The 18,297-nt window shown below is 35.4% G+C and overlaps 1 protein-coding gene across 1 annotated transcript in view; it reads left to right on the top strand.

Moving 5' to 3' along the window:
• The window catches only part of EML5 (EMAP like 5), a 170,979-nt gene that overhangs the window by 37,825 nt on the left and 114,857 nt on the right, over window positions 1–18,297 (top strand). The window contains exons 3-7 of the mRNA XM_080807497.1: window positions 2,167–2,265; window positions 3,990–4,058; window positions 6,689–6,874; window positions 8,791–8,926; window positions 10,277–10,478. Of these exons, the coding sequence (XP_080663623.1) occupies window positions 2,167–2,265; window positions 3,990–4,058; window positions 6,689–6,874; window positions 8,791–8,926; window positions 10,277–10,478 (692 nt within the window). The remainder of the gene's footprint in view (window positions 1–2,166; window positions 2,266–3,989; window positions 4,059–6,688; window positions 6,875–8,790; window positions 8,927–10,276; window positions 10,479–18,297) is intronic.

Raw genomic sequence — 18,297 nt, forward strand, 5'->3', positions numbered from 1 at the left:
TGGGAGAGGGAGAAGCAGGCTTCCCACTGAGTGGGGAGTTGAATGTGGGGCTGGATCTCAGGACCCTGATATCATGACCTGAGCTAAAGGCAGACGCTTAATGACTGAGCCACCTAATTACCCCTCTTAGGTCTGCTTCTATTAATGGATTTTTCTCCTGATTATATGTCACATTTTCTTCTTTGTTCACATGTCCAATAATTTGTTTTATTGGATGGTGGACATTGTGTATGTTACATTCTGAATTCTTGATTTTGTTGTATTCCTTTAAAGTGTTTTGGTAGGTAGTTAAGTTCCTTGTGGATTAGTTTGATCCTTGTGAAAGCTTGCTTTCAAGCTTTTGGAAGACAGGGCTAGAGTAGCTCTTTCTCTAATATTATTGGTTTAATTTCACCACTAAGTTGTGACACTTCTGGGTCACTGAATACCTACTGAATTTAAAGAGGTATCTACATTCTGGTTATTGGGAACTCAAGGGATCCTGGCCCTTTGTGATCTCTAGCAATTTTTTGGCTTTAGCTCCCTAGTAATCGCTTTTTTAAAATTCCCCAGAGTTTGTTCTTTGCATGGCCTCATAGATTTCACCCTATGCATGCAAAAATTAGTGTTCTCAAGGGGTCCCATAAACAAATTTTCTGGAGCTCTTTCTCTGCTCTACGAATTCTAGCTGTTTTGATCTCTCTGAACTCCAGGCTCCATCTTCTCAAATCAGCAAGTCTCCTGGGCTCTGTTTGGATTGTACCTTTCTATGCTGTAATCTGCAAACTGCTTCCTAGATGAGAGCTGGGGCAAGTGCAGGTCTCACCTTGTTTGTTTCTCCCCTTTCAGGGCTCACAGTGCTTCACTTCCTGTTATGAATGTCTGAAAGCATTTGTTTCATACATTTTGTAGTTTTCTAGTTGTTTATAGTGGGGGCGGGTTCAGATCCTGATACTCCTCCATGGCTGAAAGTCCATCTTTTGTGTTTCTTAACCCCTCTCACGGTTTCCATCTTCCTGTCTCCTCTTCTTAACTCTGTATCTTCATCTCCCTTTAAATGCCTATTTAACTCCTCCACTGTTTTAAATTTATTTTTCATTTCTAAAAATTGCGTTTGCTTCTTCAGATCTGCTTGAATACTTTTTACAGTCTCCTATTCTTTGCTCGAATGAAGATACTTTGAAACCTTAATTTTATTTCTCTTCATCTCATAATTCAATGTCTGATGTTTTCTAGGACTGGTTTTGCTATTTGTCTTGACTTGCTAATTCTTACTCATAGTCCCTTATTTCCCATGGTTATGGGGGTTGGGGATGTTTATTTATTTTTATGTTTACTGAATTGCTACCTGTAGGAATTCTTAGAGGGATGGATTGAAGTCTCAGTTCTCCAAATAGGATTTATATTTGACTCTGCTACACTGTTGAAGATGCTTGAAGAACCTTCAGACCCCTCTGAAATTTTTCACTTGAGGGGTTCATAATTAATGTAGAGTTAGGCTTTATGACTGTATGAAAGCTGCTTTTGACTATCAATTTTCAGGGAGGATTGTCTTTCCCTTCATGCATTGTGCCCCCCGCCCCTGTTTTTAAAGGAGTGGTTTCTTGTTTTCCCTTACTTCTGAGGAGTTCCCTGCTTTAGTCAGAAGTCTCAGATTCAGATCTACACTTTGGACTTGCCCTAAACTTTGTCTCCTATTTTCGTTCAGCCTACAGAACAAAAATCAGGCTTATCAGGAGTTAGCTGGTACCTTTAGAATAAAGTGTACATGGGAACTCTCTTATCCTCCAGGACTCCCATATGGAGTCTCTTTGTTTTTGTTCCAGATTTCATAATTCCTTGACAGCTCAGCAGTACATTTAAAAACATGTTTTTACATTTTATCCAGCATTTTAGTTTTTAGCAGGAGAGATGTTTATGGTATTTTGTCAGTCCTACTGTTAGAATGGAAGTCTCTCTTCTGTTTCTTAATGTGAAGAATTATACTTATGCAAATATTACCAAGATGAAATACATCCAGCCTTTCTCTGTGAGGTCTATATAATATAAATGTGTAAGTTTTGATATAAAATATAAGTGTGTAAGTTTATAATACCCATGAGGATAATTTGTTTGCATTTATAATTTGGTTTCTTTTTGATTTGTTTGCCTTTTTATTCCTTCGTGGACTTCTTGGATATAATTCAGCGCTTGGTTTCAGTTGGACTTGATTCAAAGAATGCAGTTTGTGTTTGGGATTGGAAGAGGGGAAAAATGTTATCTATGGCTCCTGGTCACACAGATAGAGTAAGTATTCTCCGTTGGGGTTTCTACTGGATATTGGATGGGGAAAAGAGGAGAGCCAGGAGATATGTTTCCATGCTTTGTTATTACCAAATAGTTCATATGTAATTAAAAATTTAAAGTACAATTGCAAATATTCATAAAATTTTAGAATGTATATAGGAGTACTCAAAAATAGGACTCAGTATGTGAAGTGATAGCACAAAACCTTTAACTGTTGTTTGCTTCAGCAGAACGATGAATTTTAAGTTATTCAGACCTCCATTTAAAAATTGAACAGCTCATGCTTAGGGTCTATATAGTTTTATCACTGGTTTGTTATATATGTATCATAATTAAAGTGAAACATGATATTGCATGTGAGAATTTGAAATTATAATTATTAAATTTTAAGAGAGCTAACATTTTTTACTTTGGAAACTTACTAAAAATATATTCCTTATTCTAAGCTGTTTAAGTTAATATAGAAAATACTTTGTAGTCAGTTTTTAATTAAATATTCTACTACTTTTATAAACATGCATCAAAAACTTTATCATAAACCCTTAAAAATCTCTCATTATTTTTGTGTGTAGTAAAATTCTAATCTGAACCTGCACAGGAGATGTAGTCATTAATTCTGGGGCAGGTGGCGGGGGGAGTGGAATCTATGAATCTATAAAAGTTGTATAGAAAATTTTGTGTGTATTTGCATTTTGGTAAATATACTTGTCTTTTAGCAGAGTCTCAAAGGGGCCTGTTACACATTCGCACGATTTAGATAATTAAAGTGTTAGGTATATTTTATTAGACAATTATGTATACTTAGATCAAAGCATTTCACACTTTGGATTGAGTAAATAGATTATTTTTAAAAGTACTGTCGGAATTTTTAGAGTATTTTGGTGGTTAATATTTTAAAGTTGCACAAAATGTTTTCATGTAATCTGTCATGGTGAGTTGTTAAAATATTAATTTATAAGATATATTCTTTATTATCACTGAAGAGAATAATTTTGTACATTTTTGAAGGTAATAAGCATCTTAGGTGATTATGCAGGTAGGTGTCAAAGAAACATGGTAAAGACTAACGATTTTTTGTGCTATGAAATTATTTTTCAATCATTAGTTTTTACTATTAAAGTGCGTGATTCTAGTGTATATTTTATTTCAGCTGGGTTTTTTATTGTTTGCTCTTATAACAAAAATGTTTTGTATATATTTTGAGTTTTGGGAGAAGAACAAAGAACAAAGCTTGAGATGATCCATAAACAATAAAGCTAAAAAATAAAAACAATTTATACTGTGAAATAGATATTATGATTATTTATGTAAGTAGTTCTGTGTGATAGAAAGCTATAAAAATGTACTCTATTTCAAATACTTAAAGTTCTCTGTTTATAGCTATATAAGTGTTAAATGTACATTCAGTATCTTGCCTCTGTAAAAATTATGTAGGTACCTGCCTCATGCCATAGTTCTGTTGAACTATTCTTGTTACTTATAGACGAAATTCTTTTAAAAATTAAAAACAGGTTGTTTTGGAAAGTTCATAGAAGTTAGGAAGTAGTTTTGTTCATATCATTTACATATTTCTCGTAAGATTGTGAAGTATGGGATTCTGGTTATTATTTAGTGAGGAATATTGTTTTATGATAAGTAGGGTTTTGGGGTTTTTGGTCTTTTGGATGGATTCTTAAGTGATTCTGAAAGTAAGTATTTTAACCATGAATCTGATTTGTTTGCAGATATTTGATATCTCTTGGGATTTGTACCAGCCAAATAAACTTGTCAGCTGTGGTGTAAAACATATCAAGGTACTAGAAGGGTCTTATTTTATAATAGTCATGTACACTTACTCTCTGCTGCTAAGTACATACCACACTATTTACAACTTAGGTAGTCTTAGGATTATGACAGTACTTGTTTTTAAAATGTCAACATTTTTAACATTCTGTTGTTCAACCTAACAGGTATTTATTGTGTCATTACTGTATGTGAGGCGCTATAAGGGATATAGGTATGAGTAGGGAATGAATAAAACACCATTCATAAAGGAATTTATAGTCTTGTGAAGTAGGCTTTATTGTGTTCATCTTGTCTTCTCATGTTTCACTTACAGAGCAAAATGTGAGCATAGGAAACCAAGAAAAATAAGAGGTTTCTTTCACAGAGACAAGATGGTGTGGCAGAAACATCATGGACAGAGTTGGCTTTGCCACACTTAGCACTGTTTGACCTGGGATTAGTCATGAAGCCTTGCTGAGCTTTTTTTCACATCTTTAAAGTGTGTCTTATAGAGTGATTAAATAAGGCAGTATTTATTCAAGTGCTTGTCATAGTTCCTAGCACATGGTCATCTTTCCGAAAGTGTTATCTTTTACCTTCTCTATATTTACTCTCTGATTTGACCTTAGCCTTTGTAGTCACAGTTTATTTTGCTTATGAAAGCTCTGAGTTTTGTTTTACAATTAAAGCTCAGATTTTGAAGCCCATATAACAGTTACCGTTAAATCCCTGGTGCAGATTGGAAGTGCTTGTTTTTCTTCCATCATCTAATTTAACAGTTCCTTGCAAAAGTTAATTCCTAGTAAGGTTCTGTGTTCACATTCTTTCTTTGATATGCTCACTTCCATTCACATTTTCTCCAGAGCATCTTTAGTTGCCACTGCAAGTTTGGTTTTGATATTTTGGTACTGATTTGATAATGAATAGTATTAAATATTTTTTGCACAAATACTCAGTAGCAAAAGCTCTATGTTAGGTTTCGGGTACATAGTATAAGCACTGTGAAGGTAGAAATTTTTGTTTTTTTCATCTGTGATGAACAAATGATGTTTGAGGTAATACTTGATAGAAAATACTTAATTATTGGAAAATTAATAAATAAACAGATCTTATTGTTTTATATTGTAGATAAAACTGAAAGTTCCATTTTCAGGTTTTAAACAAACTATTTTTCTGAATTAAACTATATTTTTACTATGAGTTACATTTCTTTTCTTTTGGTAGAGTCAATGAAAAGCAGGGTAGATCTCTTTGTAGGCAATATGTGTGAGGACACTAAGTCCCAAAGATGATCTAGAACTTCCTTATCCAATATAGTAGCAATTAGCTACATGTAGCTATTTAAATTAACTTAATTAAAATTAAGTAAAATTTAATCATTTCTTCAGTCATTCCAGTCACATTTCAAATGCTTAAGGTCCACATGTATCCAGTGGTTACTCTATTGGACAGTATATGTACAGAGAGAATATATTCATCACTACAGAAAGTTCTATTAGATGGCATTGATCTCAATTATAGAACAATAGTTCTTTACTCTGAGTGTGAAAATTATTTGGTTACCTGGGTTTGACTCTTCAGAGATTCTTTCTCCATTTACCTTGGTGGGGGCCCAAGCATACCATGTTTTATAATTTCCCTCAGGTGAGTCTAATGTGCAGCCAAAGTTGAGAATCACTCATCTAGATGAGAATAACAGACTGAAACGAAGGATTTGTTGAATTTGCTGGAAAAGCAGAGAACTAGTGATCCTTGTGCACAGGATTCATGGAGCTTTTAGAATTAAAAATCATAAAGTGTCATTGATTAAAAGCATTCATTAGTTATTTAAATGGATAAGCATAATTTTTAGTTTTTTGAGGCTTCTGGTTTTAAGATCTTTAGGTCTTGAAATAAGATCTGAAAGACGAGATACAATCTTTATTATCAACAAATTATGTTACTTTAAGTGGTAATTTACTTTTTATAAAGTTGAATTTATTCTTTGGGCCAAATTTCTTTGTGTAAAACTCTTCTGTATATCCTTGCCCTGTTCCATTTTTGTTTCTTTATTTCTTTCTGCAAACTATTAAAATTTACTTGAATCCACATAAAAGAACAAAAACCCTGGTCATAAAGATTTATGTTTGACTTCCTGTTTTCTCCTAAAAATGAACAAATTATTCCAAATATGTATCTCTCTTATTTTTAAGCTTTGCAAGTAAAGGAATTGCTCAGCTTTGAAATATCAATGAGAGCAACATTTTTTTCCCCATCTTTACTTCACCAAAGATTGAATGTTAGGTTTGGTGTTCCTTCCTATTAGTGTATGATATCTTCATTTTCATTGCTAACACATAACCAGCTCTTTCACTTGTCGGAGTTTCAAGTAGATTTTTTCCAGAGACCAAAGGAGGGAAGCGTAGCCTATTTTAAAAATAATCTAGTTCACCCCCCTTATTCTTACAGATAAGGATTGAAACCAGTGACTTGTCTTTTATAATATAGCTATTGACAACACTAGGATGAGGATGTGAACATTTGAATGCTAATGTTTCGTAAGGGGATTTCTTAGGTAATTTTTGGCCTGCTGCTCTAATATAGCTTCACAGTATTAGAAATATTTTCCTTTATTTTATAAGCATTCTTTGGTAATTTGATGATACTGTGTACCTTTTAGTTCTGGAGTTTATGTGGAAATGCTCTGACCCCAAAACGAGGGGTCTTTGGTAAGACTGGTGACCTTCAAACAATTTTGTGCCTGGCCTGTGCAAGGGATGAATTAACATATTCTGGTGCACTTAATGGGGATATATATGTTTGGAAAGGAATCAATCTTATAAGGACAATACAAGGAGCCCATACTGTAAGTATATTTACATATTTTGAACACTTTTAGATAACTACTTCTTATCCTAGAACAAAAGATTATATAATATAGCAGATTTTCTAGTCACTTCAGTTACTTGAAAAATGCTGTTCTAACTGAATTATCTGTTTGTTTTCAAGATTTCAATGAAGAAACATTGTGCAATTAGACACATGGATATTCATTAAATTAGTATAATTAGTACCTTGTTTAAACCATTGCTCCAATATAGTATCTTTCTTGGAGTAGTATTGATAAAAGGCCTATTAAATTCAACAAAAGTATTCTAGGTTAACTACATTAGAGTAAAGTTAGTACTCTTTTTGTTCTGTTTTAAAGATTTTATTTATTTATTTGACAGAGAGCGTGAGCACAAGCAAGGGGAAGGGGAAGGCAGGCAGAGGGAGAAGCACATTCCCAGCTGAGCAAGGAGCCCCATGTAGGACTCGATCCCAGGACCCTGGGATCATGACCTGAGCCAAAGGCCGCTGTTTAAACAACTGAACCACCCAGGTGCCCCTAAAGCCAGTAATCTTATGGCTAATTTACCAGTGGGAAATTTGGGGACAATTCTAGAAAAAATACCTTTTTAATTTTAATGTCATTTTTTTATTGAGTGGCAAAGAAATTTAATTTTTTTAATTCATGAGATTTTCATATTAAAAAGTTAACAGATCTGGAGGGGGGGAAGAATCTGTTGTTAAAACCTTGTAGTTTTTTTTTTTTTTTTTTGATTAAGGATTTTTAGTAGTTGGGTCCCTTACATAGAGAAGGGAACTAGAGAGTACAGAGCTGCCACATGATTAGCAGTGAGATCTTAAGTAGAGAAGTTATTAAATATATTAATATGACCTACTATTAAATAGATAATATATCACATATTAAATATATTAAAGAACCACTTAGAACAGGACTTGCTTTGAGCAAAATGTCTGAAAACCAGAAATACCAGATTCTTTTCCACAAAGATTGCAGCAATCATATTTTCGTCATTAGTGCATAAAAATACCAGTTTCTTCCTTGTACTCCCCAGTACAGGATGTGACCACTTTTGTAAATTTTGGGTTGTTTTCTGGCTGCAAAATAGTAACTTCTTGTTTTAGTTGTTTCCTATTTGTGAAATTTCATATATTTATTGGCTACTTGAAATTCCTTTTCTGTTAATTGGTTATTACCCTTTGCTCTTTTTTGTTGTCTTTGTGGTTTGATTCTCTGTATTCACTTATATATTAGGGATGTTAACCCTTCAACAGCCCTACACATTGCAGAACTCTCCCCAATCTGTTTGTCATTGCTTATGATATCTTTTCTCATATGAAAAATTGTTTTCCTTTGTGGTTTTTGGGTAACCTGCCTTGCATAAAAGCTCTCTCATAGTTCAAAGTTATGTAAGTGTTCTTTTCTTTTTTAACATACTTATTTCTTACATTTAGAATTTTATGTCTAGGGGCGCCTGGGTGGCTCAGTGGGTTAAAGCCTCTGCCTTCAGTTCAGGTCATGATCCCAGGATCCTGGGATCGAGCCCTGCATTGGGCTCTCTGCTCAGCAGGGAGCCTGCTTCCTCCTCTCTCTCTTCCTGCCTCTCTCCCTACTTGTGATCTCTGTCAAATAAATAAAATCTTTAGAATTTTATGTCTATAATTCATATTTATATGTGGTATAGGTTTAACTTTATATTGTGCCCATGTCATGGACCATATATTGTTTTCATGTATGTATGTGTGTGTGTGTGTGTGTGTGTGTGTGTGTGTGTATATATATATATATATGTGTGTGTGTGTGTGTGTGTGTATATATAATTTGTGTTTTCTGATATTCCGATGTCATATCAAACTCTTTTAAAGTGTGTTTCTACCTACACACAGATTTTCTTAAAGAGTATATATTGTTAAATTACTTTTTTTCTCTGCTAGGCAGGAATTTTTAGTATGAATGCTTGTGAAGAAGGCTTTGCTACTGGTGGCAGAGATGGCTGTATTCGTCTTTGGGATTTAACTTTTAAACCGATTACTGTGATTGATCTCAGGGAAACAGACCAGGGATACAAAGGTAATAACAAAACAAATATCTCACTACTAGGCAAATTCTAAATATAGCCAAGATTGTCTGTTTCTTTTAATAAATATAAATTTATGTTTTGTAAATATAAATGAGACTCAAATTTGCCCCCTCATACTGTGTGCTTTTAATTGCACTCCCTTTATTGAGAGGTGGATTTGCCTAAAGACAGTCTATGTTTACTGTTACGACAAGGATTCTTTTGTATATCTAATGCTTATTATGATGGTACTTAGAGATGTGACAAGTGCTTGCTTAGGTAACCTTGGATTTTGAAAATATTTTACTATTGGAATGTCAAATGTAACTATTTAGCAATTGTTGAAAATAAAGTGTGTTGAGGTTTGGAGAAGGTTTTGATCAGGATGATTTAAATGCATATGGATGTATTTTTCCTTCATCCAAATTTGTCAACAATTGGGAGATATTTTCTTCTTTGGGGATTTAAAAAATTGATATAATAAAACAGAATCACTATTAAAAAACCTTTTATTCACTAGTATGGTATAGGAGTAGGATTGGAAGTTGCAGAGGTCTGTGTTTAAGCCTTATTTCAGTCACTTACTAGGTGTGTGACCTTGGGCTACATATTTAATCTCATCCATAAGTGAGAATAACTATCTCATAGGATTAAATGAGCTAATTTAATATATGTAAAATGTGTAAAAGTGCCTGGGACATAATAATCATCCAGTAAATGTTAACTGTTATGTTATTTTCATTAGTTTTGCTGAGCATTATTGTATCTTAAAGTCTGCAAAATAATTTGACACTTTTTTTGGCCCTCACAAAAACATTGTGAAGTCCACAGCACCTTTATGTTGGCCACATTATACAGATGAGAAAACAGAAGCACTAGCTTTCCTGAGGTTACAAAAGGGATTGTGGAATATGTAGAAAGAGTAGAAGTCTCTCTTTCTAATGATTTTATGAGCAGATGGGAAAAGTGAAATGTACACACATGAAAAGTCAGATTATTATAAGAAAAAAATAATACAATTCTATAAAGGTAGTTCCTGAATAGTTACTTTTTGTATTGTGGAGACTGTGTTATAAGACCTTGGCTGAAGAAGTGGTCAGACTATGACTGAAATTCTCTAAGAAGTAAGAAGAATGTATGTCCTGAAGGGTGCGTAGAAATTAGGTATATCATATCATTTGCTATGTGGACATATCATTCCATATAGCAAACAACCTGCATAATTGAAGAATATGTGTGGATCAAAGACTTGCAGATTCCTTTTATCTTACATATAAGGTATAAAAGGTACAAAAATTATATTGATTTAGCAGATTGGCATTATAACAGATTTATCTTAAATACAATTTACTTTTGATTAGGGTTGTCTGTGAGGAGTGTTTGTTGGCGAGGTGACCATATTCTAGTTGGAACACAGGACAGTGAAATTTTCGAAATTGTGGTGCATGAAAGAAATAAACCTTTCCTAATTATGCAAGGACATTGTGAAGGTGAACTTTGGGCACTTGCTGTCCATCCTACAAAACCTTTGGCTGTGACTGGAAGTGATGATCGTTCAGTCAGGTAAGCAAATTAAAATGTAATTTCATAGGCTGGAATTTGTCCTTAGAAAAACATAACAAAAACTGAATAAAAAAACTTCAGTTTAAATATTAACAGCTTAAAACATAACAAATGAACTTAATTAATAGGTACTTAGTAGAATTAACAATTTATAAGATTTTTTTCTCTTAATAAGTTGGAGTTAGCTACATAGCAAAATGTACCCAGCTATTTCTGCCTCTTTAATAACCATATAATATTCCACTGTATGGAATGGCTCATGGAATATTATATGGAATTTTATATGGCTCAGTCAGTTAAGTGTCTACCTTTAGCACAGGTCATGATCCCGGAGTCCTGGGATCATGCCCCATGTCAGACTCCCTGCTCAGTGGGGAGTCTGCTTCTCCATCTGCCCTCCCACCACACTTGAACACTCTCTGTCAAATAAAAATCTTTTTAAAAATTCCATTGCATGGGGCGCCTGGGTGGCTCAGTGGGTTAAGCCTCTGCTTTCAGCTCAGGTCATGATCTCAGGGTCCTGGGATCGAGCCCCGCATCAGGCTCTCTGCTCCGCAGGGAGCCTGCTTCGCCCTCTCACTCTCTGCCTGCCTCTCTGCCTACTTGTGATCTCTGTCAAATAAATAAATAAAATCTTTAAAAAAAATTTCATTGCATGGATATACTGTAATTTATTCAACTGAATCATTTTTGTGAAATTATAGTTGACGTACAGTATTACATTAGTTTCAGATGTACAACATAGTGATTCAACAATTAATATACTTTACAAGATGTTCTCCACAATGGCTATAGTTATACTCTGTCACCACACAGTTATTACAATTTTGACTGTATTCTTCGCAAACTGGAATGTAGGTTCCTCAAAAAGTTAAAAGTATGAACTTCCCTGTGACCCAGCATTTGCATTACTAGGTATTTATCCAAAGGATACAAAAATATTGATTTGAAGGGGTATAGGCACCCAATGTTTATAGCAGCACTATCAAAAACAGCCAAATTATGTAAAGAGCCCACATCTCCATTGACTGATGAATGGATAAAAAAGATGTGTGTGTGTGTGTATGTGATATATATATCACATATACATACGTATCTATACATACAAATACACAGGAATATTACTCAGCCATCAAAAAGAATGAAATCTTTCCATTTGCAACAATGTGGATGGAACAAAAATATATTAAGCGAAATAAGTCAGAGAAAGACAAATAACATATGATTTTACTCAAGTGGAATTTAAGAAAAAAAATAGATGAATGTAAAGGAAAAGAAGGAAAAATAAAATAAGATAAAAACAGAGAAGGGGGGCACCTGGGTGGCTCAGTGGGTTAAAGCCTCTGCCTTCGGCTCAGGTCTTGATCCCAGGGTTCTGGGATGGAGTCCCACATCGGGCTCTCTGCTCAGCAGGGAGCCTGTTTCCCTGCCCCCGTCCCCCGCCTGCCTCACTGCCTACTTGTGATCTCTGTCTGGCAAATAAATAAAATCTTTTAAAAAAAATTAACAAAATTGATAAACCTCCAGTCAGACTCATCAAAAAAAAAAAAAAAAAGAAAGAAAGGACTCAAACAAAATCAGAAATGAAAGAGGAGAGGTAAAAACAGACACCACAGAAATGCGAAAGATTATAAGAGAATGGTATGAAAAATAATATGCCAACAAACTGGACAATATAGAAGAAATGGATAAATTCCTGGAAACATGAAACTTACCAAAACAAACAGAAGAAATAGAAAATTTGAACAGACTGATCACCAGCAGTGAAATTGAATCAGTAATCCGAAACACCCAACAAACAAAAGTCCAGAGGCTTCACAGGTGAATTCATCAAACACTTAAGAGTTAATGCCTATTCTTCTCAAACTTTTCCAAAAAAAGTATTAGAGGAAAGAAAACTTCCAAATTCATTCAGTGAGGCCAGCATTCCCCTTGTACCAAAACCATGTAAAGAGTCCACAAACAGGGGCGCCTGGGTGGCTCAGTGAGTTAAAGCCTCTGCCTTCGGCTCAGGTCATGATCCCAGGGTTCTGGGATCGAGCCCCGCATCGGGCTCTCTGCTCAGCAGGGAGCCTGCTTCCTTCTCTCTCTGCCTGCCTTTGCCTACTTGTGATCTCTGTCTGTCAAATAAATAAAATCTTTTAAAAAGTCCACAAACAGGCCAGTATCTCTGATGAACACAGGTGTGATAATCCTGAATAAAATATTAGCATTCCAAATCCAATAATACATTAAAAAAAATCATTCACCATAGTCAGGTGGGGTTTATTCCTGGGTTGCAAGGGTGATTCAGTATTTGCAAATCAGTGTGATAAATCACATCAATAACAGGATAAATAATAGAAGATCTGCATCTATTTTAATAGATACAGAAAAAGCATTTGACAAAGTAGAACATCCTTTCATGATGGAAACTCTCAGAGTGGGCTTAGAGGGAACATACTTCAACATAATAAAGACCGTATATGAAAAACCCACAGCTACCATCATACTCAATGGGGAAAAACAGAGCTTTTCCCCTAAGGTCAGGAACAAGACAAGGATGTTCACACTTACCACTTTTATTCAACATAGAACTGGAAGTCCTAGACAGGAATCACACAAAAGAAAGGAATAAAAGGGATCCATATTGGTAAGGAAGAAGTAAAACTTTCACTCTTCACAGATGACGTGATATATATAGAAAATTGTAAATACTCTACAAAAAAACTGCTAGTGAACGGATTAGTGAATACAGGCAGTTTACAAAATCAGCATACAGAAATCTTTTGCACTAATACAACAACAGAAGCAGAAATTAAGAAAACGATCCCATTTATAATTGTACCAAAAACAATAAAAGGAATAATCTTAACCAAAAAGGTGAGAGGCTGCTACTCTGAAAACTATAAAACTTGGATAAAAGAAATTGAAGGTGACACAAAGAAATGGAAAGACATTCCATGCTTGTTGATTAGAAGAACAAATATTGTTAAAGTGTTTATACTACCCAAACTAATCTACAGATTTAATGCAACCCCTATATAGATAACAACAACATTTTTCACAGAATTAGCATAAGTAATTCTAAAATTTTTATGGAACCACAGAAGAACCCAAATACCCAATGCAATCTTGAAAAAGAAAAAACTGGAGCTATCACAATTCTGGACTTCAAGTTATATTGTAAATCCATAGGAATCAATACAGTATGTTTCTGGCACAAAAATAGACACATACATCAATGGAACAGAATAGAAAACCCAGAAATAAACTCTCAGTTATATGATCAATATATCTTCAATCAAGGAGGCAAGAATATACTATGGGAAAAAAGTCTCTTCAACAAATGGTGATGGGAAAACTGGACAGTGACATATAAAATAATGAAACTGCTTTCTTATACCACACACAGAAACAAACTCAGAATAGGTTAAAGACCTAAATGTAAGACCTGAAACTATAAAAATCCTAGAAGAGAGTGCAGGCAGTAATTTCTCTAATATTGGCCACAACATCTTTCTAGATATGTCTCCTGAGGCAAGGGAAACAAAAGCAAAAATAAGCTATTGACTATATCAAAATAAAGAGCTTCTGCACAGCAAAGGAAACAATCAAAAAAACTAAAAGACAACCTACTGAATGGGAGAAGATATCTGCAAATGACATATCTATTAAAGGGCTAGTATCTAATATATATATATATAAAGAAATCCTACAACTCATCATGCAGTTAAAAAAATAGGCAAGAGATGTGAACAGACATTTCTCCAAAGAAGACATGTAGGTGGCCAACAGACACATGAAAAAGATGCTCAACATCACTCATCATCAGGGCAATGCAAATGAAAACCACAATGAGATATCATCTCACAGCTGTCAGAATGACTAAAATACACAAACAAGTGTTGACAAGGATATGGAGAAATAGGAACCCTTGTGCACTGGCAATGCAAACTGCTGCCGCTACTGTGGAAAACAATGTGGAGGTTCCTGAAAAAAATAAATTACCCTACTATCTAGTAATTGCACTGCTGGGTATTTACCCGAAGAATTAAAAAAGCACTAATTCATGGGGATATGTGCATTCCTTTGTTATTATTGCCACATTATTTACAATGGCCAAGTTATGGAAGCAACCTAAACTGTGTGTACATCAATAGAAGAATGGATAAGAAGTGGTATGTACATACAATAGAATATTATTCAGCCATAAAAAATGAGACAGTGCCATTTGCAACAACATGGATGGATCTATAGACTATAATGCTAAACAAAATAAGCCAATTAGAGAAAGACGGATACTATGTGCTTTCACTCGTATGTGGAATTTAAGAAAAAAGAAATTTACAAAGTGAGGAAAAAAAACAAAAATAGACTCTGAACTAAAGAGAACATACGGTTACCAGAGGGGAGGTGGATGACGGGAATGGGTGAAATAGGTGAATGGGATTAAGAGTACAGTTACCTTGGATGAGCACTGAGTAATATATGGAATTGTTGAATCACTGTATTGTGCACCTGAAGCGAATACAACACTGTGTGTTAACTACACTGAAATGAAAATAAAAATTAAAATAAAAATTAAAACATAATTATTCATAGGTATGTACTTAATGCCATTTTGTTAGTTGTTTTCTGGTTGTTTTTAGTTCTTCTCTGTTCTCTTTTTCCCTTGCTCTCTTCGCATGTGGTTTGATAACTTTCTTTAGTGTTATGCTTAGATTCCTTTTTTTGTTATCTTTTGTGTATCTATTACAGGTTTTGGTTTGTGGTTACCATGAGGTTTGAATATAGTGTCTTAATATATAGCACTGTATATTGAGTTGGGGGCCACCTAAGTTTGAACCTATTCTAAAAGCACTACAGGTGTGCTTGGGTGGCTCAGTTGATTAACGTCAGACTCAGTGTCAGCTCAGCTCTTGATCTCAGGGTTGTGAGGTCAAGCCCCAAGTTGGGCTCTAGGCTGGGTGTGGAGCCTACTTAATAAATAAACTTCATATTTATTTCCCCTGCTGTATTTTGTGTATGGTGTTATATTTTACATCTTTCTATTCTGTGTGTCCCTTACCTAATTTTTGTAGATATAATTGATTTTACTACTTTTATCTTTTAACCCTATTATTAGCTTTAAATAAATGACTGGTATCCTAACTTTATTTTGTTTGCTTTTACCAGTGAAAATTTTTTGTTTCATAATATTTGTCCAGTCATGGTCTTTTCTGCTTAAAGAAGTCCTTTAACCATTCTTATAAGGCTGGCTGAGTGATAATGAACTCCTTTAGCTTTTGTTTGGGAAACTCTTTCTCTCTTCAGTTCTGAATAATAATCTTGCCTGGTAGATTATTCTTGGCTTTAGGTTTCTTCCTTGCAGCACTTTGAATGTATCGTGCCATTCTCTTCTGGCCTGCAAAGTTTCTGCTGAAAAGTCAACTAATTTCCTTACAGGGTTTCTCCTGTATTTAACTAGTTGGTTTTTTTCTTAGTGCTTTTGAGATTCCCTCTTGTTTTAACTTTTACCATTTTAATTATTATGTGTCTTGGTATAGACTTCTTGGGTTCAACTTGTCTGGGACTCTCTCTGCTTCTTTGACCTGGATGTCTGTTTTTTTTTTTACTTGGGTTAAAGGAGTTTTCAACTATTATTTCTTCAAACAAGTCTTCTGCCCTTTACTCTCTTTCTTCTCCTTTTGGGACCCCTGTAATGCAGATGTATGTTTGATGCTGCAGGGGTCCTTAACCTGTCTTCATTTTTTTAAAACTCTTTTTTTCTTTTTTGCTTTTCAGCTTGGGTGGTTTCCATGACCCAGATTACTGATCTTCCAGATTATTGATCCTTTCTTCTGCATCCTCTGATCTGCTCTTGCTTTCCTTTAGGTTTGGGTTTTGTTTGTTTGTTTTGTTTTCAGTTACTGTATTCTTCAGCTCTGGTTGTTTTTCTTTATATTTTCTCCTTGTTGACATTCTCAATAAATTCATCCAGTCTGGTGCTCATCTTTACGGCCATTACTTTGAACACTCTGTCAGGAAGATTGTTTTCTTCCATTTTGTTCCTTTTCTGAGGTTTTGTTTCATTCTTTCATTTGGCACATATTCCTATTCCTTTGTCTCACTTTATCTGACTCCCTGTGTTTATATATTAGGTAGTTCATCTACATTTCCTGGTCTACACAGTGGCCTTAAGTAAAAGGTGTCCTGCAGAGCCCAGTAGTCTAATCTCCCCTGGTTACCAGAACCAGGTGCCCCAGGCGTATCCCCTGTGTGGGCTGTGTGCAACCTCTTGTGATTGGGCCACAACTGATGTGGGAATGCTGGTGGGTGGGGCTGGCCCCCTTTCCTGGTGCAAGAATCATTTTGGAGGGGCACTTGTCTGGCCTAGGCTGCCAGGTGTGGCAGGGTGGTTTTCACTTTGGGGAGACATCAGCCCTGACTGAGGCTGTTCACCAGATATGGTGGAGTGGGAGTCACTTTGGAGAGGCATTTGCCAGGGCAGGTAGGTTGGGTGAGGTGGGTCCATAGGGCAAGCCCACTTCAGGGCAAGTAGTACTAGCAAGATAAATATAGAATGTCAGCTAGGCTTATGGAGGGCAAGAGAATGGTACCTGCTAGTACTTCCATTGCCAGAGAAAACTACAGATTCCTGCCCCTCCAACATGCACCCTAAAGTTAATCTCTTTCAGAGAGACTTTTCAATCTACTGCTGCTTCACTGGGTCTCTGATCAAGTGATAAAGTGTGCTGGTCCCTTTAAGAGCTATCTTGAGTCCCAGTAACTTACTCTGGCTCTCCTGGAGTTAAGTCTTGCTGATTTTCAAAGCTGTTGGAATTCAGCCCCGCTTATTTTCAAAGCCAGACATTACAGGAGCTCATCTTTCCAGTGTAGGTACCTAGGGCCTAGGGTACCTGATATGGGGTTTTATCCCCTTGCTCCTCAGGGTGGACCTCTGTATGTGCAATATTCCTCCTCCTCATGCTGGGGCTGTGGTATCTGACCATGTCTCTTGTCCTCCAACCCTTCTCATTTTGGCTGCTTCTTTGTGTTGTTGGCTGTAGTTGATCTGTTCTGCTCATCTTAAGGTTGTTTTCAGAGTGACTTGCATTATATGTAACTCTTGCTTCCAGGTGTACATGGCAGGAAGTGACCTCAGAATTCTCCTATTCTACTATCTTCCTAGTCCATTATTGATAAGACTTTAGGTTCTTCCAGTTTTGTGCTATTAAATACAATGCTTACAATGAATATTCTTTTATCTATGTTATTGTATACATGTATAAATATGCATATCTCTTTGGTAACTTATGAGTATTCAAATGATATATGCATTTTAAATTTTGATAGATAATAACTTATAGAAATAGTAATAGTAATATATAGTAATAACAATTTATATACCTGTCAGCAATGCATAACAGTGCCTATTTTCCCATACCCTTGGCAGCCCTGGTTATTATCCCAAAAGGTAAAAAGTGATTTCCTGGGGCACCTGGGTGGCTCAGTCGTTAAGTGTCTGCCTTTGGCTCAGGTCATGATCAAGCCCTGCATCGGGTGGTTGGTGGGAAGCCTGCTTCTCCCACTCCCCCTGCTTGTGTTCCCTCTCTTGCTGTGTCTCTGTCAAATAAATAAATAAAATCTTTTTAAAAATTAAAAAAAAAGATCCATTTAAAAGTGATATAAAAATATGTAGTGGGCATGAAATACATTAAGTAAATGGCATAGCTCACAATAGTATAGTTCTGCTTTGTCCAGCACAATAGCCACTGGCCACATGAGCACCTGAAATGTGGCTAATCTGAAATGAGGTGTGCAGTAAGTGAAGAATCAGCATGGAAAAAAAAAATGT

The sequence above is a fragment of the Martes martes genome (assembly GCF_963455335.1).
Source record: "Martes martes genome assembly, chromosome: 7".
NCBI lineage: Eukaryota > Metazoa > Chordata > Mammalia > Carnivora > Mustelidae > Martes > Martes martes.